The sequence below is a fragment of the Apus apus genome, chromosome 2 (genome assembly GCF_020740795.1).
Source record: "Apus apus isolate bApuApu2 chromosome 2, bApuApu2.pri.cur, whole genome shotgun sequence".
Taxonomy (NCBI): Eukaryota; Metazoa; Chordata; class Aves; order Apodiformes; family Apodidae; genus Apus; species Apus apus.
This window is the reverse complement of record NC_067283.1, coordinates 65,626,356-65,648,184: the sequence shown is the minus strand read 5'-3', so window position 1 is coordinate 65,648,184 and position 21,829 is coordinate 65,626,356. Positions and strand designations below refer to the sequence as shown.

At 42.2% G+C, this 21,829-nt stretch overlaps 1 protein-coding gene across 1 annotated transcript; it reads right to left on the bottom strand.

Annotated features, from left to right (window-relative positions):
- Positions 1-9,824: 9,824 nt before the first annotated feature.
- RBM24 (RNA binding motif protein 24) lies at positions 9,825-20,863 on the bottom strand. The gene is made up of 4 exons (XM_051610732.1): positions 20,245-20,863; positions 19,539-19,662; positions 18,321-18,375; positions 9,825-11,941 (listed from the first exon to the last, which is right to left on the bottom strand). The coding sequence occupies exons 1-4, from the start codon at positions 20,410-20,412 to the stop codon at positions 11,605-11,607; spliced, it is 684 nt and encodes a 227-aa protein (XP_051466692.1). The 5' UTR covers positions 20,413-20,863; the 3' UTR covers positions 9,825-11,604.
- Between the last annotated feature and the right edge of the window lie 966 nt (positions 20,864-21,829).

Sequence of the window (21,829 nt, the reverse complement as noted above, 5' to 3'; positions counted from 1 at the left end):
CAGTGTGGCAGATTTTCAAGGCTTTAAGCATTACAACTGCACCTGTGTTTTTGCATGTATTTTATTATATATGCAGCTTATAATTTACTTGCATCTGATCCCGTGTTTGAATCTAGTCTGGATGTGTGCATTGGTGATGTAAAGACATGTGCCAACTTCTGTATAAATTAGAATGTTCTTTAACTTTGAACTTGTGGCTCTGCTGGTTTTCAGCTGTGAAATCAAGAGACAGTATGTGCGTTACCTTCTTTTCTGTAGTTCATAAGGAACAAAGAGCTTATGTGGAAAAAAAGAGTACAGGAGAAGTTCTTAATAGATTCTGTACCATCAAAACCTGAAATACAGCAACATGAAAAGAGCAAACATGCTGTCTGGCTTCTCTGAAGCTGTTTGCTAATAACCTCCGATGATCTAGAAAATGTTAGTGAGTGTAGTCTCAGCTTGAAGCCTGAAACAAACAAAAATAGCAGGCAGAGAGAAGGATACAAAGAAGGTGAAAGAGAGAATGGAAATAAATCATTTTTCAACCACAACAAAATCCTAATCAGACAGCAAATTTTGGATTGCTTTTATGCTGCCTGTCCTACACTGTTATGTCCAGGAAGAACAGCAGCATCAGTTTTGGAGGTCATGAAAGTAGACTCATGGAATAATAAAATAATAATGCAAATTGAAAGTGGGAGAAGGGTTTAAAAATGCAGGTTAAAATAGATTGAGCATTTTATGAAAGACATCTGAATGATTATGGCTTATTATTGGTGAAATATAACTCATTATGTAGCATATACTCAATATTTTAAATAAAGAAAATAGTAGAGTCAGGTCAAAAGATTTACAATCCAATCTGATAAAATACCAAATGAGACAGAGAGAGCTGGAACATTTGCAAGGGAAAGTTATGCATGTCTGGCATAGGAAAACTGAGTGAGAAGAAATGTTCATGGTGCAAATTATTTGTTTTTAAAGAGCATTTAAATTAACTTGTCAGATACCTAAAAGCCGTTGACTGTGTATTTTAAAAGAGGATTTTGTTTTGGAAACCCTTGAAATTATATTTCTTTGACAGGAACAATTAACCAAAAGAAAACAATTAGAAGAAATTTTACATATAAGATCTAGTATTGTATTTTTAATGCTTAAGTAAATTTCTCTCTTGGAATAAGAAATTTCAGCTTCCCTTCCTCATTTTCTCCATAATTACCAGCAGGCTGGGCAATTTATTGTTCTACATTCTGGTGTAAATAGAGATGGCCTCTGTGTTTTTTTTTTTTTAAAAGGAGTTTATGGGAAATGAGTACAGGTGCACTGATCTGAGGAGAAGTGAGATAGTGGATTTGAGAAATAATGGGAGAGGCACTGTCCAGTTACTTTTTCAATGCATTGCCTTTGATTGTTGAAAAAGTTCTGCCTTCTACGTGTCCTGCTTTCCAGCCTGTAGTTAAGAGGATCTTTGCCCATGACTTTGCACCACCTTGTGACTTAGGAGAATTTCCCCCCAGGGAGGCTGCCCAGGTTCTTGTAGCCATAGTGCTTGAGAAAGGAGAATTTCAGCTGCAGAAAGAAGAATGGTTTGATTAGTGATATTTTTAACTAAAATTAGGCAGTGGTGGAGAGACTAACTTTGCAGGACCTCCTACAGCAGGAGCATGGACCTGTAAGTCCAGCCAAGCTGCTATGAACATCTGTAAACTACAGATGCACCAAGGTGGCTCCATTTAAATGGAGTTCAATGCTTCAGTTTCGTTATTGGAATGGTCCCCCCAGTTTTCAGATTCCAGTGAACAAGCCGAGCATCACTTTAATATTTCTTTTCTACTCTTCTCCTCTAAACCAAGTCACTCTCAGAAAAGGACCCAATTTTATCACTGACACATTCATGTACCTACACTTTTCTTCCTTCTAGCACATCTCATTGAACAGCAGAATTATCCTTCCATGAAATACACACCAATGTGGGAATGTGTTCCCATACTACAAATTTCGGAGCAAGTCAATGCCTAGTAAAGCAAAGGGCTGTTTGAAAGATTTACATAAAGCTTGCTCTGCTCAACAACAAGGCCTTCATGAGTTGTTCTCTGGGGTAGCCAAATGTTCTTCCAAACACAGGTAATCCTCTAAATACCAGGATCTGTGAACAGTGCAGTAAAAGAGTTCTTTTCTTGAGATCATTGCTTATTGAGGAATTAAAAGTCAGTATCATTACATCTTTTAGCTATATGACTGACAGAACCTGAGACTTTGCAGGTAACCTTGCCTAGATTTAATAATATCCCACTGAGAAACAACTTGTGTTCTTGTTGGCATATTCATGATTTTGTCCTCAGAAGTCACCAAATGGGCAATAACTACCTTCCTTCTCAGACAGTTAAAACCTGGAAGATCTGCTCTTAGTTTTTAAGCTCCAAAGAATCATACCATCCTCTTAAGCACATTAAATACCCCTGTAAATGTCAAGAATCCATGCAAATCTGTTGATGTTTGCAAGTAATAGCACTTTCACCACCACCAGGCAGATTGTACTCCTGACCCATTTAGAGCAAACCTCTCTGGTTTCCAGCAATTCTCTCAGGGTACATTAATGCAGATCTTCTGTTTTCAATCTGGACCCTGGCTCCAGTCCCTGGGTATCAAGCTTATCTTGACTGTGGCCAAAGTTTGCTGTTCTGTTCTCTCTGCAGCAATGGCTGTGGCTGTGAGCAACCAGGCTTTCCTGCTGAAACAAAACATCATCAATACAGTGCAGCCATATTTCAAATAAACCGTGTCTTAAGAGCAGTAGAAGACACAGGAGAGGCAGTGTCTCCTTCTCCCTAATACTGCCATTCCCTGAGTTTAGGAACGCCAGATTCCTTGAGGCTTCTCCATGCACTCTGTTTATGTCTCTGCCAAGCTGTATTCTTAGAGAACTGCTGGCAAGCCCCACTGCCATTGTCAGGATCAGACCAAGGCACTCCAGATGGTTTGCATTCTATTGAAGACAAGATACAAGATCTTTGAGACCAGCTTCCTTCTTTGAAGTTACAGTGGGCACTGAGACTTTCTTCCCTTGAATGACACTACAGTGCTGCTTTGTTGCCCTTCACCTGGCCTTTATTGAGCCAAACCAATGCATTCACACAAGAAAGTCTTTCAGCTGTGGTGTGCCCTTTTCGGGCACTTGTCCAGCTGAGCTTCTGCAGCCACATCAAGGGCAGCTCAGGTCTGACACAAGCCCTCTGAAGGCTGATGGGCACACTCAGCTCCTGCTCTTGGAGCTCTATGTTAGATTCTGATTTCTTTTGGCAAGATTGCAGGTGTTATTAGAGTAGGAAGGAGCATGAGTTTCAAGAGACACTAGTGTATGTGGAACTGGTGACATATGGAGAAGAATAAAGCGTAGAGTTCTTTATACTCCCTCTTACATGAAAAGCATTAGAGATTATGATGGCACTCAGGTTAGTGAAAGGATGCACTTTGCAGAAAATGAGAAAATAGCTTACTTGATAAAGGAGTTCACTAATGGAAAAAAGCCAAGATTGGTGAAAATCAGAAGAGAGTAATGCTTAAACCTGTGTACTGTGATACCTGAGAAGAATGAAGACCACATTTTCCTAAAATAGTGTTCATAACACATATTCATGTCAAGGAATGTGCCCTACCCCACAACAGCATATTGGAAAAAAAAAATTGTGGACTTATTCACTAATGGGCTACTTGCCCTTGTCCACAGATAGGAAGAGAGCATCCTGGACAAAAAGAACCTTCCACTTTCAAGGTCCTTCATTGCTAGGGTGATGAAGAAATTACATTATAATTGAGAGTGGCCATCACTTAAAAAAACTTGGGACATATCTTGAAAAAAAACACCTGCAAGAGTCCTTGCCCTGTATAGAAGCAGGGAGTGCAACACCCACAATAGCCACATCTAGAGAGGGGTGAAGAAGCAGCAGGTACAGTGAAGTCTGGTTCAAAGAGTAACATGAGGGCAATGAGCTAAAGAGTATGTATCTCAGAGACCTCACATCAGTTAATTCAAGTATCTGTAGCTTTTGACTTTCAGATGCTTGATGATGAAACAAGCTTTGCTGGGTTCCTCCCTAATCCCTAATTTTTCTTATGTTAAAAATTATGCTAGTCTAAGCTAGCCCAAATTCATGGCTTCTCGCAGCAAAGAGAGCACATGGAACTGGGAAATGTTCCAGAGCTCGTTTTCTTTACATTGAGAAAAGCTGATAATTTTTCTGTGTGCACATTTGAATATATTTGTATTTTTTCCTTACTCTTTGACATTAGGTCAAGCTTATTTTTTTCTTATAATTTTAGACTGGGCTTTGGAGGAAAAAAAAAAGGATCTACAAACAAACCCCCAAAGTCCAGTCATTGGTCATAGTAAGCCTCTTGTAAATTCACACATAACCATGCTATTTTTGAAGTCCTTAAAAATCTTTCAATCTTTAGTTGCTGCTGCTGTAAGGTGTATTCTTGGTTGTGCTAAATGTAGAATATCACAATCTAAAGAATATGTTTATTGGGATCCTTATGCCCAAGAATCTGGTAGCATGAATGTAGTAAACTAGCCTAAAAGAGCATATCCCACAAAGAACAGCTGGATGTAAACTTCTAGCATGCATCTTGTAATACAGTCTTGCTAATCAATAGGTAATAATCAATATGTACTCTTTATGATAATTTTAAATGTAGTGTAAGGCTGAGTAATTTTCCTTTCCTTGCATTATCCTGTTCTTCCTACTGTAACCCATTCACAGCATTTATATCTTGGTGATAGGTATAAGGTTAAATTCCATCATAATCCTTATTTTTTACTTGCTCATAAATTTTTCATTAAAAAGTTTCTATGTGCCTGAGCTTTTTGCAGTTAGACTTTGCTGCCCAGAGCCTACTTTATTGCTGGTTTGAGGAAGTACAATTTCATGGTTTGAAGGTTAAGCACAAAGTCAAACACAAAAGTTACATACTTTGCAATCTGAATACACTGTTTATATCTTTATTTATACAAAAACCTTGGAAATAAATTGAAATTAAACATAAGCAATTCAGATTATATGTGCAGTCTATCTAGAACTGAAACATAGAGTAGAATGTTTTTTCTTACCAAGCACTGAGCGTAACTAAGGAATTGCTCAGTTTGAAATGGCTCAGCATCTGATGGACAAGTTTAAGAGGTTCTTTGAATGCCTACATGATGTTTTAATCCTGACAGAGTCCTTTCCCATGTTTGAAAAATCCAATAAAATTTAGATATAATGAACTCAGCAAGTTTGCTTACGATACCAGGGATGCCATCCAGAGGGACCTTGACAGGCTGGAGAGGTGGGCCAGTGCCAACCTCATGAAGTTCAACAAGGCCAAGTGGAAGGTCCTGCACCTGGATTGGCACAACCTCAGGCACAAATACAGGCTGGGGGGAGAATGGCTGGAGAGCAGCCCTGAGGAGAAGGACCTCAGGTGAGAGCTAGATGAGAAGCTTGTTGTGAGCTGCCAGTGCACGATCACAGCCCAGAGGGCCAATTGCATCCTGGGCTGCATCAAAAGACATGTGGCCAGCAGGTCAAGAGAGGGGGTTCTGCCCCTCTACTCTGCTCTGGTGAGACCCCACCTGGAATACTGTGTACAGTTCTGGTGCCCTCAGCACAGGAAAGACATGGAGCTGTAGGAGAGGGTCCAGAGAAGGGCCACCAAGATGATCAAAGGCCTGGAGCACCTCTGCTATGAAGACAGGCTGAGGGTGTTGGGGCTGTTCAGCCAGGAAAAGAGAAGGCTCCATGGAGACGTTTTTGCAGCCTTCCAATATCTAAAGGGGGCCTACATGAAAGCTGGGGAGAAACATTTCACCATAGAGTGTAATTATAGGACAAGGAGTAATGGTTTAAACTGAGAGATGGTAGATTTAATTTAGACATCAGGAATAACTTCTTCAACATGAGGGAAGTAAGGCACTGGAATAGGTTGCCCAGGGAGGTAGTGGAAGCCCCCTTCCTGGAGGTGTTTAAGGCCAGGTTGGATAATGCTTTGTGCAGCCTGGTCTAGTTTGAGGTGTCCTTGCTCACAACAGCGAATTTGGAACTAGATGATCTCCAAGGTCGCTTCCAAGCTTATCCATTCTATGATTCAATGATTCTAACTCTAGTAATCACAGAATCACACAGAATCCCAGAATGTTACGGGTTGGAAAGGACCTCGAAAGATCATCTAGTCCAACTCCCTTGCCAGAGCAGGATCATCTAGAGCACATCACACAGGAATATGTCCAGGTGGGTTTTGAATGTCTCCAGAGAAGGAGACCTGACAACCTTGGTGGGAAGCCTGTTCCAGTGCTCTGTCACCCTCACAGCAAAAAAGTTTTTCCTTACGTTTACGTGGAACCTCCAGTGCTCCAACTTGCACCTGGTGCCCCTTGTCTGATAACTGGACATCACTGAGAAGAGCCTGGATCTGTCTGCCAACATATCTTCACTAGTTAATAGGAAAATACAAATATTAGGAAAAACTACAACTCCAGCAGCCAGCTTGTCAGCATAACCTTTCGGGGCTTTACACCTTTTTAATCTACACATTTCTTAGCGATGGTGTTTGTACTTTCACCTTCTTCCCCCTTTCCTTCCTCTGCAAGGAACTCAGCATCGGTCACCTTTCAGTGTAAAATATCTTTGGTAGGTTTTGGAAACACAGCTGAAAATTCCATTGTGTGCAATTTCTTGCTGCTTACATATTTGCCATCTCTCAAGTAAAATGCTAACATTTCTGCTGATATTTCACAATGAAGTGCTGCTATTTATCTATTTTTTAATTTTGGTCCTGGTAATATGAACTATTTGTGTTTCAAGTGTGTGAGGTGTTATTGAGGTATATTTTATATACAAAGGTCTGTTCAGCTACTCATTTAGCTAAAATAATAGTGTTCAGGTTGTATGCCCAATGCTAGGTTTACTGGTGGAACATGGCACAATAACTTTTTTGCTGAGGTAATTTCATCTGTCAAATTATAGAGGCAGCATGCAAATGACCTTTATAAATGGATTCATAAACTTGTATTCTGTTCCTGTTATGGCTTACCACAACAAAGGCCCCCTCCAGGGCAGCAAGTATTCCCCTTCATGCTCCACCCTGGGGTGCCTGTCACCTCCAGATGGAGGCAGGGGAAGGCCCAAGGACACTGACAGGGGTGTACATACGCAGGCCAAAGATACCAACATCAAATAGTAGGTTACTGTGCCACATGGTTTCCTGAGCCATCTGTATCCTGTCTTCCCCTCAGAGAGACTTCTGTTTTTAATTTCTACTCGGTACAATGTCCTGTAGGCTGACCCTCTCTGTGCTGGGAAATGGGAGAAGAGAATAGAAAATGGCATTTATTAACTGTTTCCTACTCACCTCCCTGCTGGGTGTTTATATGCTTCTTAGCAGAAAGAGCATTACATTGCAGCCTGCAGGGTCGTAGGTCTTAAGGTCAGACTGCAAAAGGCAGTTTGGCAACACTTCTCAGCAGCCAGGCTAGAAGCACTTATTAGGAACAGAACATCAGCCCAGGACGTGAGTGAGTGTTACCAGTTCTGGACAATTGAGTCTCATAATCCTCCATGGTGAAATGAAGTCTGATCCCAAGATGAGAAAAAATCTCTCTTCGATTTGACTTCTGGCCTCTTTTGCAGATGAAAAAGACCACTTTTGTGGATGAAAGAACAGCTTAATTCTGCAGTTAAGCCTGTGCTTCTGCTGAAGTCACAATAAGAGTGACACCTGCAGTCATGATTTCTAATATGAAGATTATATAAACATCCTCCCATTACCCAAAGAATTGGCCAAGACAGTAAAGCATTTCACACAGCCTTCTTTCAGGCATCAGGTAGCAACTGCTTTTGGTCATTAGTGGCTTGGACTGATACTGAAACGTTGAGTATTCTTAAAGGTTACAAGTCTGTAATCAATTGGATCTGAGCAGCTACTTCAAGCTTCCCAGTTCAAGTACTATATGCAAAAAGCTGTCCTGGCGTTTAGGTTCTCAATAATAGCATTTTGTGCTTATAGGCAGGGTTCAGGGAGAAAAGAAACCACAGGTGTGGAAGGGGATTGATTCAGAGACCTGTTAATGAATCTCAATCCACATAAATCCATGGGACCAGAAGGGCTGCACCCAAGAGGATATTAAGAGCTGGCTGTTGTCATTGTGAGGCTGCTTGCTGCCATTTTTGAAAAGTCATAGAGATTGGGGTGGTCTTCCATGACTTCCATGCACCCATCTTCAGAAAGAACAAGAACACTCTAGGGAAATATAGAACAATCATGGAGTGAGCAATCTCCGGAGTAGTTTCTGGGCACAGGAAGGTGGTGATTGGGAATAGCCAGCATGGATTTACAAGGGTAAATCATGCTAGACCAATGTAATTGCCTCATATGATGACATGATTTCATCTGTTGATGAGGGAAAAGTAGAGGATGTTGGCTGCCTTGAGTTTAGCAAGGCTTTCCATGTAGTCTTCCACAGAATCCTTGTATCCAATTTCAGATGGTTCAGTCTAGCTAGGCAAAAAACTGACTGGATCATTGGTCCAAAAGGCTCATGCTCTGTCTGCAGACTGTGTACAGTGGAGTTCCTCAGGGAACTGTCCTGTCTGATATCTTTATCAATGACCTGGAGGAAGCGACAGGATGCAGTACTACCAGGTCTGCAGACCAATGATACTAAATGGGAAGCATAGTTACAGAATCATAGAATTGTTTTAGTTGGAAAAGACCCTTAAGATTATCGAATCCAACTGTAAACCTAACACTGCCAAGTCCACCACTAAGCCATGACCCTAAGCACCACATCTATATGTCTTTTAAATATCTCCAGGAAGGGTGACTCAACGATCCATATGGTTGATATGCTTGAGATCAGGTCTGCCATTTGGAGTGGTTTACACTTGCTTAGAGAACTAGGACAAGAAGAACCTCATGAAATTCAGTAAGGACAAATAGAGAGTCCTTTATCTCACGTGGACTAACCTCCTGCATAGGCCAGGGTATGACTGACTTGGTAGCAGCTCTGCCAAAAAGGACAAAGGAGGGTTAGGGTAGGCTGTTTGCCATGGTGTTTGCCAGTAGCAAACTCTGGCAACAGTGCAACTATACCAGACTGTATCAACAGAAGCACAGATGGCAGATCAAGGGAATTGATTCCCGTTTAGTCAGCACTCATTGGACCACAGCTGGCATGGTGGGTCCAGCCTTGACTCTCCCAGTACATTAAAGCTGTTGATAAAACTTGACTCTATTGGAGGGCCAACAGGACGGCTGGGAGTTGAAGCATGAGACTTGTGAGGAGAGGCTGAGGCAGCGGGGTTTTTCAGCCTACGGAAGAGAGCAGCAACTTTCAGTTCCTAGGAGGAGCTTACTGAGAAGATAGGGCTGGGCTCTTAGCCAAAGAATGAGAGACGAAGGTTATAAACGAACAGGGGAGGTTCTGGCTAGATAAAAGGGGAAAAAAAAAAATAAAAATGACACTATGGGGCTAATTAGGCAGTGGGGTAGATTACCCAGAGGGATTGTGTAGTCTCCACACCGACGATTTTAAGACTTGACTGGAAAAAGCCATAAGCAACCTGGGATCTCCCAAAGTCCCTTCCACTCTGAATTATTTTATGGTAACTCTGAGGATGGATGTTCTCCATCTTCTCTGTAGAATTTCCTCCATCTGACACAGTTCGTATCAGTCTGTGTATTTAAAAGTCAGTACATATGCTGCTATTCACCCTCCAGACCAAGAAAATTACATAAAAGGTTGCCCTCCTGGTTTTATCTAAACAAGATCTAAGACAATCTGAGAAAAAAATCACCAGACGGGCTGCAACAACATTTTTAATTGTTTTAATACAAGTGAATAGATTAAGAGATCTGAAATGTTGTAAAGCAATATACATACTGAATAAATAATATGCACAGGAGAGTCATGTCTACATTATAACACTGGCTAGTATTCAGAATACTTAAAATAAATCCAGTGACATTGGATAAAGTCCATAAAAATGCTATCCTGTCTTCCCTTGTATGAAATTGTTCAAGTATAAAAAAATCCAATACAGTGTAAAATATTAAATTCCATTTCATCAAGAATAAAAATTGCAAGTATTGTAGTTTCACAGGACAATGTAAAGCAGCATTTTCTAGCAAAGGGAAAAATAGTCAGTCTACATACAGATGAGTGAGAAAATGGCAATAATGTATTTGAGAGGTCTCCATGAAATACTAGTAAAGGGAAAAAGAATGAACTAGCAATATTTTATGTAAAAACCTAAAAAAGTGTTAATTTAAGAGTACCCTCATACAGTGCACATACTGAATTTAAATAAATCCAAGTCAACATCCTCAGTTAATTAGGTTAATATTTAATATGCTACATCTAAGCCTACTAAATAATTTATGCCATGAGATGAATACATAATTTTACAGTGTCACATCTAAAGTTGCTTTCTTTAGAGCGCAGCATAGTAAAATTTTCAAAATAAATATTTCTTTTTAAATAGCATAACAATTAAGGCACAGTATAAATCACATACCATTAACCCTTCAAGAACTGCAGTCTTGGTAACAAAAGTTGCCTTGCATACTGTAGGTTTGCTAATAAATATTTTAAATATAATCCTGAAATAGATATTAAAATTGTACAAATGGTTTCAGAAAAGAAAATTCCCTTAAAACAGTTCTTAAAGGTTTTAATTCATTAGGTTTCTTCCTGCCTTTATTCACAAGTTATGAATAGATGCAATAAATAGAAAGAGAAGGCTGTTGTAGTAAAGGGCTGATCCTATTTTAGAATCAGAATAGCTGACACCAGCAGTTAAAGTTTCCCAAAAGTGAAACAGGATGGGGCGAGGGATTAGGATGTGACAAGCTCATCACATGAGCACGAGTGATGTGTTCTGTCCAGAACTGTCTGTGTTATTGATTGTCTCTACAGCTGTTGCACCCCTTACTTCCACATCACTTGCTCCATAGTTCCACTCATCCAGAGGACAGAGAAGAAAATAACTTTGGTGCCTGTCCGCCATCTTACTAGCTGGCCATCTTCCTTGGGTTGTTCGATGCCCGTTAGTGAGACAGTGAGAAGGTACTATCTCACGAAGACAACTTCTGAAAGCTAGAAAGGACAATCAGTGCTTTAAGCTTGCTTCCTTTTAAAAATGGATAAAGATTACATATTGCTGACTCAGTTTTTTCCCTGGTTCAAACTTTTTGGATACCATTTTCTTACTTACAAAAGGCAGTTTTTGCTTCCCTGATACTGTAAAAAAAACACCTCTGTTTTTTTTGGTTCTTGTTTGTTCAGAAATATGAAGTCCCATTGCTACCCCTGCCACTCTTTTCATGACAGTACAGTATTGTTTTCCCCCCGTTTTCTTCTAGCTTGGTACTTGAAACTAGACATGCCGCACTACCCCTCCCCTCTAACAACACGATTTGGATGCAAAACTGTATGAAGACAGTGGAATAAAAATCTTTCGCTTCGCGATAGCGTCGCTTTCCTTAAAGCTCCTTAGTTAACACCAATTGTCTCTGGTTAGCTACTTATACTGGAAGGCTGAAAAGAGGAAGAGAAAGAGCGAGCTTCCCTCAGAGGTCCACCTGCTATTGCATACGGTCTGTCTGCAGCTGTTGGGGCTGGTACTGGCCAAAAGCGGCAGCGGCCGCCGCGGCCGTCCCGGGGGCTGCGGCAGCGATGGGCTGCTGCACCGCGTAGCCGTAGCCCCCTGCTGCCACGTACCCGGCAGCGGCAGCCGGTGAGGCAGCGTACGGGTACTGCTCGTAGGCGGCAGCGGCGGCGGCCGCCGAGTACTGGGCATAGGCAGCTCCGGTGTAGTCGATGTAGGGCGTCGTGGAAGCGGCGGCTGCTGCGGGTTGCACGTGGGGAATTACCACTCCCGGCTGCACAAAGGCCTGTGGATAGACATAGTGAGCGGGTATCCTGTTGAAAGATGGGAGAGGGAGTTAGAGTTGGTAGGCGAGCCGGCGCCTGAGCGTCACATCCATACTTCCGAACTAAAACAAACTCAATTTAGTTGTTGTTATGTGCATAGGGTTGCCACAATAACTAGACTGAATGGACCCACTCCCGGTTCACTGGCTTGAAGAGCAGCATCGCTCCACAGCGCAGCATGATGGCCGAGATAAAGGGGAGTGTTCAGTGTTCCTTGAGAATATTATGCCTAATGCAATTAGAATCTTTAGAAGGACCAGGATTACTGGTGTCAGTTTTAAGATAACTCTAAAGGAGCAAGCTTGATTATTCCGTCTGGAAAATTGTGGTATTTCTTTTTCAAAACACCTGTAAGTAATTTTTATTACCCTGCTTCTCTCTTATCTAGTCAACTCTTAGTAAAATTATTTCCTGCAATACATTTATAATTAGTAACTGAGCGGTTTGACAGCATCGCTATAATGAGCTTGACAATAGCAACAAAATGGCTGAACCCTGACTTTATGTAAAGTCTTCTCAGGGAAGAAGGGAAGAGTGTATTGTGGCAACCCTACTTAAGTTGCTATGCAGACTCAGCACACATTAATTTCTCTGCAACCTCAGTCACCCTTATTAAAAATAAGGAAAAAAAAAAAAAAAACCAACACAGGCGACAAAGGAGTTTAAATGAAAAGTTCACAAGTGTGGTAAACACAGCAAGAATCACACTTTCCAAACGAACGAATAGTGCAGCTCACTCCGTCACAAGAGGCCATTGAGGGGAAGCTACAGAGATGCTATTAAATCCATAACAGTGACTCCTAAGTACATGTGCATCACACTTCTATAAGGTTCGTACGGACACAAGGGTCAAACCTGTTTGATTATCAGGCCACTGATGTCCTGTTTTGTGCCAGCTTGTTTATTTCTATGCAAGACATACAGCATAGAGTTTTTTGGGAGGTGGGCATAGGATTAAATCTAAATAGATCTCGTGCTTAACAACAGTAAAAAAAAAAAAACAGATGTACAGCTTAAGAAATAACCATTCTGAACAGATCAGTATGCACTTTCCCATCTTCTCCGAGTCACAAAGCTTGCTTCATTGGCTTGTTTACTCAGCTCTTTAGTTTTGAAAACTGGTCATATCATTGTCTTAGCACACAAGTGTACATTCAAGTTCATCTCATAGTTGCGTTTTATCATATAATAGGAATTCTAAAAACAATATACTCCATATCATTCTCATTTTACATTCATAACCCTGTCTTGCATCTAGGTTTCCACAGACAGAGAAGTCGTTCATATATACAACTCCTTTCCAGTCAGAAAATCTTTATAAATGAATAAAAAATTGCTTGCAGATTCACTACAAGTTCATACTGTATTTTAGCTTTACAGACAACTCTAAAGACTACACCAACATTTTAGTGCACTACAAGCACAGATGCAAATTCCAACAGTAAAAACTGTCCTCTCTTCTCCAAATTAATGATGTAATGGAAAGGGTTTTCTTTGTTTCAGTTTTAAAATAACTTCAGTATTTACTTATGTGGTCAACAAGGAAACATTTCAATCAAAAGGGATGCTGTCAACTAGATTAATAGCAACATATAGTTTAAAATGTGACGGTCAGGTTTTAGAAGACCCTAGTTTTTGTTACAAGAATAAAGAGCTCAATTGATTGAAAAAGGAATATTAGCAGAGAGAAATGTTCAGTTGCCACATTTAAGACATGAAAACCACAATCATAAAAACCCAACATGTCAATGAAAATGTCATTTTCTACTATGTGAAGGAACAAATGTAGGAAAAAAAAAAAAAGAGTGACAAATAGGAATTGGGAAGAAAAAGAAAACATAAAACCTTAAGCTGGGTTTTTAACACTCACCTAATTTATGAAGTGATTAGCCAGAAGTGCATTTGAAGCATACTTAGGCTGGCTCTGTACATTTAAATACACATCATTACCTAACCTCTCCATACAAAATGGATGAGCATAAACAAGCATTTTATATTGGTCACCGATCAAGTACAAGCCTAATAAATATAACACCGTGCTTTCTTAAGTATTAAGAAAAGAGGTATAAAACCAAATTTGAATTCACCAAGAGCCTCTTCTGCATCACTTAAGAGTCACTTTAACACCACATCAAAGGAATCTTTACATACAGTATTTATGAAAAAGAGTAATTCTAACAGAAGAGACAGTAAGCAAGCTTATCTAGCTGCTTGTGTTGACTTGAACTGATGTTACGGAGATTTTCTGAAGACAGGAGGACACTCGGCCATATCCTTGAACAAGACAGAAAGATACATGTGCTCCCACTTAAACTCTTGTGACTTGTTTTATTTAAGCCAAGTAGCTAACAGGTGGTGAAGTTATGAAACACTATCTGTTTGCCACTGCTTACCCTACAATAAACATAAACCCTGTGCAGGCTGCTCACCACCATGCCATTTCACACATGATGATTGACAGCATAAGCTGCAGTGGGGCTATTTTTTATCATCTGTCATGCTACAACTGTTTTGAGTCGAGTAAAATGGCTTTATATGGCCAAAGTAAATTTCTACCTACTGCAGAGGCCAGCACATGTAGTTCTCAGCCATTCAGAGCCCCACTGCTTTTAATGGTCTGCTAGGTCAAAAGCAGAAAAAGCAATTCCTGGTTATGCTGGGTATCCTTAGTATCCTTAATTTTAAATAAAAGTTGCTGCTTTACTTTTAAGAGTAAGAGTGTGAGAACTATACATGGCTTAAACTTTCTTTCCTGGCAGTAGTTTCTGTTTTGCAGCATACATTTATTGGTTTATGCTTCTGCAATAAAGGAAAACAGAAGCCACATTTAACTTCAGCAGTAAGCGTAGCTTTGGGATATTCAAAATCAAATGACATACACTTATGCCATGTGCATTAAGACCTTCATTGTTGTTAAAAGATTTGTCTTTAAACAAGACCTGAAAAAGAATCCTACAAACAACAATAAAGTGAAATAGAATTGTTTCAAAGGAAAGAAAGGATTTTCTGCACTAAAGCAGAGAGCTGTGGAATACAGAAATTCAGCAGTAGTAGCACATTGTTGACTCTCAACATTAAATTCTAGTGAAAACAGTGATATTCCACTTTGAACAAAATGTTTTGCTTTGGCCCTTACATGGCATCATCTGGTTTTCTAAGTGTAACTGAAAAGCGAGTAGATTTTCATCAATGCACAGCTTTCCTTACAGCAGAAATAGGTTATGTAAACATCAAGGCATACAAGACCCTTAATATCCTTCCTTTTACACTTGTGCCTGATACCATTAAGAGGACACTTAGCGTTCTGCATTTAACTGCCAATTATTCCGGCTTCATTTCCTCTTTCCAGATTATCTGTAGTCTAGTATTGTACAGGTCTTTTGATCGTCAACTCAAGAAAGGGCTTTTCCATCTCTTAAGAAAAGCAGAACTGCCAAACTCTTGGAAGATAATACCAAGCAGGTAGTATCAGTTAACTGTTTGATAATGAACTCAGTAACTGTGGAGTTAACTCTGGTTTTACTAGAAACAGTGGGCATGTTCTCGTTTTGATCAAGGCAAACATTTTGGACAGAAAAGAAAGGGTAAAAAAATCCCTCCAACAGAACAAGTCATATCCTACAGCAGTACCTCTGCATAACCTCATAGTTTCCCACCAATATTAAAGTAAAAATTACATAAGCAAAATGTAAAAAGCTATTTTAGTAGGAAAAGTCATTTCCCCCCTCCATAAACTCCTGTCAAATTCAGAGATAGTATTTTAAGAAAACAGAGCTGTGTAGATCACCAGTCCTATGATCAAACAGCTTTCTACGAAACACACCAAGAGTAAGACAGATGCTGAATGTAGAGCATGTTACTTGGTGGATTGATCTCTGCAGCACTGAATAAAGAAAAATTTCCAACATTTTAAAAGCTTCATGCATTGAAGCTAATCTAGTTTCTGGCTCCCTCCACCACAATAATGTTGTACTTAATTCACAATATTGTACTTCTTCATCTTCTCAGTAAAAGTAATGTAACATAATTTCCCAATGTTTTTCAGTTTCTTGTTTGATAGGTGGGGAACCATATCAAAACACTGCTGACCATACCAGAATATGGCAGCACCTCACTGATTTGCCATCTGGTAGGAAAAAAACCCACAAAACAAACTACAAAACAGCTGGAGGTTTTTTGTATGGATGAGCAAGAGTATTGGTAACGAATCACCACCATGACCCATTTTACACAGCGTATTAGTGAAGTTTAGTTTTAAAAAGTGCAACTGCACAGGAGGAAGAAAGTCTTTAAGGTGACCATATATTTCAGTGCAATGCATGTAATATCCTTGAAGAGTGAACTCTTCAACAAAGATAGATTCAAGTAACAATCCCTCTTATTTCAAAGGAATATAGTGAATGAAGATGTTTATTGACCCTAATGAATGCTGTTCTTCTTAATCTGAACTACACTCTTTTGAAAAAGTACAGGTCATTGGAAATATTGGAGAGGAAGTAGGATTCATAATCTCCTTTGTTTGCACATAGCAAAAAAAAAAAAAGGCAAAAGACAAGGATTAAAAATGACCAATTTGTATACATATGACCCTGCAACTGACATTCCCTTTCTTCAGATTGATGTACATCGCATTAGAAATAAAACATTATTCAGCCTGCTGGAAGAACTTCCCTGACCTAAACACAATTTACATGATCTATTGTTGGCTCTGGGTAAGGAAAGCAAGAAAGAGCCCTACATTTGCACAGTCCTTTTAGCAATGGATTGCCACAGGTTCTCCTTTTCTGTTGTGCTCAGCAAATCCCCAGTCTCTCCACGGCTGATCCTGGGGCTGTCCACTGGTTCCTCTTTGCAACAAGTGCTTTAACAGCTCTGGAGACAACGTGCTCCACCTCCTCCCGACCTTAGCGCAGGCATCATAAACTGATGACTGCATACACACTGTCGTTTCCTCTGACTTCAAAGAAGTCAAACAAAATACAGTAGAGGACAATCGTAAGGAGGAAAATAAGAGGATAGAAAGTTTTCCACAACCTCCCCACAGGTCTCAGGAGTATCAACGTTGTGTTTTAAAAGTGCGTGAAGTATATAGGAAAACTTTTTTCCTATGGTTTTGAGGACAAAAACTGTTCCCTGCCATTTTGATAAATTAAGCTGCTGAGGAGCTATCATTGCTTAATAACAGCTAGGTACGATATTCTAAAGCTATTCTAGTCAAATAAACAAAATACATTTGTGACACATTTTCCCTACTTTGTTGTTAGCTTCATTAGCAAAATGCATTATTTTGCAATGAGTTTCTCAGTCAGTGTGCATTAGTGAAGTGACACTGTATGGAAAGTTTAAAGCAGACTTCACCTCCTAATTATATGCCTAGAAGAAGCAAGAGTTAGATCTACTTAGGAATAGTACACTAAAGTGAAGGAGAAATGCGCTACCTATTAAAGAAAAAAAGATGTCTCAAATTAGAAAGCCCAAATGGACGCACATTGTTAATAAGGAGCTCCACACCCCTCCCAAGAACAAATCCCCCCACAAATTATGAACATGCAAGCAATACGTTGATTTACTTAAAAATCAAGAAGTCACACAATTTAGCACTCACTACAAAATACGGTTAAAAAAGTCACAGGCTACAGCTTGAAAGCAAGGAAAAAAAAAAGGCCCTTTGCTCCCCATGGCAAAGTCACTCCTCAACAACAAAACCAAAATTAAAAAGACCCCCCAAAAAAACTTTCACTACAGCTCTTTCAATTAAATAAAAGCACACAGTTTAGCTATCAACACCACTTCATTACTGTAATAAATAAAAAAATAAAAAAAGCACACGGAGGTCTATTGACTATATGAAAAAAAACATACATGCATCGTTAATCACCATTTTAGCTTGTTTGTGTTTGAGTCTACTGGTTACAGAGTTTAATTCCAAACAGAACTATTCCACCTCTTATCATCATATCCTTCTGATCAGTTATCTTAACTGTAAACGATCCCTGTCAGATTAGAAAGAGATAAATAACATTGAGTCAAGCTGAAAAAAGAGAAATGGGGCACAGCAATCTTGCATCAAGTCATACCTCCTTGTTTTATCATAGGGTCATACGGGACTGGACCGCTTAGGTGGAAGGGACACGTCCCACACAACTTGACTCAGCTGCGGCATTAGAACATGACCGACAAGGTGAGCGCATTTACGGGTATACATTTGTAAGTCTGAAAACTTTGTAATTGCTGGTGAGTTTACAAGGCTGCTACTGCAAGAGGCCTTCAAGGATCATACTTTGACTTTCCTTTTTTTTTTTTTTAATTTTATTTTTTAAAAAAAGATTTTTCCTCCCCTGTTTGAGATCCCATTGAACAGACTTACCCAAAAGGCCTCTGTATCAGAGCTGGATGAAGTTGCTGGACACCAAAGGCAAAACCTACCAACAAAAAGCACATTATATTCTCTGTATGGGTTTTCTTTTGGCCACTTTTATGCCATATAAATACACGCACACCAACGCAGAGTAACAGCCTTCAGTAGCCACCTCCGGTGACAGTGTCTGAATGGCTGTACAATCACCAATCGGAAAGTAAAAGATATCAATTCGGATATACACACAGACATACATGTACACCAAACTTAAAATACTAAAGCACGCTTTCCTAGAGATGTTCAGAATGACTTTTTCTAAATAAAAAGCACAGCATTTTCATTCACATTTTGTGCTCTATTTTGGTCCCTAATTTTAGCCTCTGAAGGATTATATTGTACTTTCTATTGATCAATGTCTTTGTATTAATCCATTGTACTTGCTACAGACTTCAAGTTCAAGCCATCTCTACTTACGAGGACTTAGCATGGGAGTAAAACCCCAAGTTCATCTCTGTTCTTCAAACAGCCCAAGTTTAACCCCCTTCTTCACTTGATGGGCACCTAGTTATGCACACAAGCATTCCTCAGGCTAAGCACGGGGGAGTTCAGAGCAGCCTCTGCATCGTGCCTACTGAGCACAAACGTGCCCACCCTTGGCACTCCTGTCCCTCTTGCTGCAAAGCAGCAGTTTGGGAAGCGCCTGGGACATCAGATTGGCTCAGATGTGATCTGAGGAAGAGCCCTTTCATTTTGAAGTCTGCATAATAGCTCCCATCTGCTTGAGGAGTCTGCATTAAGATATTGTTTGTATTAATAAGACCGCACACATTGGAAGCGATTCATTCCTAGGCCAGTCTTTCCCTGCAATGATACTGTAAATGGTCAGCGCCACCACATTCCCAGCAGCAGGAATAGCCAATTAAGTGTCTGAGCTGTGGAAGTCTTCCTGGGGAACTGCAGATGTTTTATCTCTGATTGCTTTTAGGTTTTTATTTTATGGTATGGGGTTTTTTTGTTTGTTTGTTTTAAATCAGTCACATGTGAAAAACAGGCAGAAAGCTACCACATGCTGCCTTTAAAAATCAAAACCAAAGCACACCCAGACAGTCAAGAGTACTTCAGGAAAAGTGCTGGGCAGCTCCACCTTTTTTTTTTTTCCAAAGTTTCGCTCTCTTCAGAAACGTGAGGAACACAGAGAGAAAAGCCCTCCAGGGCCGCTTTCCTCACCTGGCTGCATGATCCGCGGCTTGGCCCCCAGGTACGCCAGGTTCACGTTGGCTTTCCTGCCATCGATGATGGGGTTGGGGTCCTTACAAGCCCTTTCAGCAGCAGCTCTGTCAGCCATGGTGACCTTAACGGGCGACGCTGCGCATTAGATCCCGCTCCGCGCCGACGGGGATGCCTCTTGCCCTCCTCAGCGACCCAGCTGCCCCTCGGTCGGCGCTGGGGCGGGGGGGGGGCAGCTGGGGCGGTCAGAGGCCCCTTCCCCGACCCCCGCCCGCCCAGCGGAGGAGAGCGGAGAGGAGCGCAGCGCAGCGCGGGGATCCGCGGCCGCGCAGGGCGGAGGGCGCGGGCCGAGCTCCGGCGGCGGGCGGATAGATAACCCCCGGCAGATAAACCCCCCCCCGGCGCGGCCGTATCAGGGAGCAACAGGCGCGCTAGAGGTGCTGCAAGAAATTAGGCAATTCCCCTCTCAATCTCCTTTCCCAGTACCCCGCCCCGCCTGCCTCCAAACTCCCCAGGAGAGGGGGGGAAAAAAAAGGAGAAAAGCAAAACAAAAAGAAAAGAAAAAAAAAAAGCCGAATAGACGACACCCCCTCCCGTCCCCCGAATCCCGGGGGAATGCCCGGCTCCCTTCCTGCGGCCCCGGCAGGAGTTTCCCGGCCATGTCCCGCAGCCGCCCCCCGGCCCCCCGCTCTGCCCCGGCACTTACAAAGCCGTATCCCCGGGACTTGCCCGTCTGCCGGTCGGTGATGACCACCGCCTCCTCGATGTCCCCGAAGACCTCGAAGTACTTGCGAAGGCTGGAGTCGGTGGTGTGGTAGGGCAAGCCCCCGACGAAGATCTTGGTGTACGTCGTGTCCTTCTGCGTCGTGTGCATCTTCCGCCCGGCCCTGCGCGCCGCTCCGCGCTCTGCACCCACGCCTGGCCGCCGGGGCGTGCGGGTCCTGGGCGCCCAGCCCCGCTGCCAAGCTCAGCCCCGCTCTTTCTTTCTTTCTTTTTTTTTTTTTTTTCTATTGTATTTAATTTTTTTTATTTTTTCTCCTCTCTGCCCTCCCACCCCCGGTTCTTCCCCCCGCCACCCAGTTGCAATGCAATTCCCTTTTGCTTTTGCAAACCCGGCTTCCTCCTCGTTCAAGAGCGGGGCCCCGCAGCCTCCGGAGGTTTTGAGGTAGGTACCGGTAAAACGAGGAGAGGAGGGCGGGCAGCAGCCAGCCTGGCGGCCGTAGCGCTGGAAACGAGCAGATGCAGCAGCTGGAAGAGGAGCGCAGGGCCTGGGCGCTAACAACTGAGTGGCCTCCCCCCCCCTAAAAGCCACCGGGTCGGGCACTCTCGGTTCCTCCTCCTCCTGGCAGGGGCGGGGACGGCGGCGGGGCGGACCCCGCGTTCGGCCGCGGCCCGGCCGGGGCTGGCACACAGCTGTCGGCAACAGCTGGATGCCCCCCCCGTGCGGCGGGAGCCGGCCCTTCCAGCCGCCAGGCAGCGGGGCTGCCTCCGAAGTGCCCCACGGGGAGGCTCGGGGCCCACCCGTGAGGGTTTGCCCCCGGCTGGTGCGGATAGGAGGTGCCGGGAGGCAGGGTCTGACAGGGTCACCTGCCGGAGAACCCCCGGGCAGAGCTGGCGGTCCTCAGATGTTTCCATCCCTCCCCGAAGGCTTGTGGTGAAGCCCCTGCCACCCTCACTTACCTCTCTCCCCAGTCTAGCAAAGCTACGGTGCCGCAGCACTGCCATTAATTATTGCTGTGGTGGTGGTGGTTCTTGTTATTGGTTTGGACACAGGATGAAAAAAAATGTTATAAAGCCTCTTGGCTTGTTTTTGCCTTCTCTTGCTGTCTCTGCCCTGTGCTGGGATTGGGAAGGACGCAGAGGAACACAAAGAAAGGAACGTCTCTGTGACATGGAGAGGCAGAGGACTGTGGGAGATGGGGGGAGGGAGACTCGCAGGGAGACAGGAAGGATGGGAGGAAGGTTAAAGATTGGGGAAAACAGATGTGCACATGTGTATTGACTTCTAAACCATTCCCTCGTGGTCCCAAAGTCTTGGTAAGTACTGATGTCTCTTTTTCCTCTTTCTCCTACTTTATCTGTCTGTTACACATTCTCCTGTGAAGTCCCTTTCTCTCTCAGGAAGAAAAGCAATGCATCAGTTACACAAGGGACTTTCACAAAGCTCTTCAGCCTCACTGATACTAAATATTAACCACAGTGCCCTAAACTTAGTACCAAACGTTGTAAACTTGGTACCAAACTTTACACAGACTTGATACGTAAAGTTGGTACCAAATGTTAACCACTCA

What these genes read in the sequence shown, in the direction of transcription:
- RBM24 (XM_051610732.1), bottom strand. Translation starts at nt 20,412, where the DNA reads ATGCACACGACGCAGAAGGACACGACGTACACCAAGATCTTCGTCGGG. An exon ending in GCCGCGGATCATGCAGCCAG is followed by an intron (nt 18,376 to 19,538) that starts GTGAGGAAAGCG and finishes TTTTGTTGGTAG; the next exon opens with GTTTTGCCTTTGGTGTCCAG. An exon ending in CTGATACAGAGGCCTTTTGG is followed by an intron (nt 11,942 to 18,320) that starts GTAAGTCTGTTC and finishes ATCTTTCAACAG; the next exon opens with GATACCCGCTCACTATGTCT.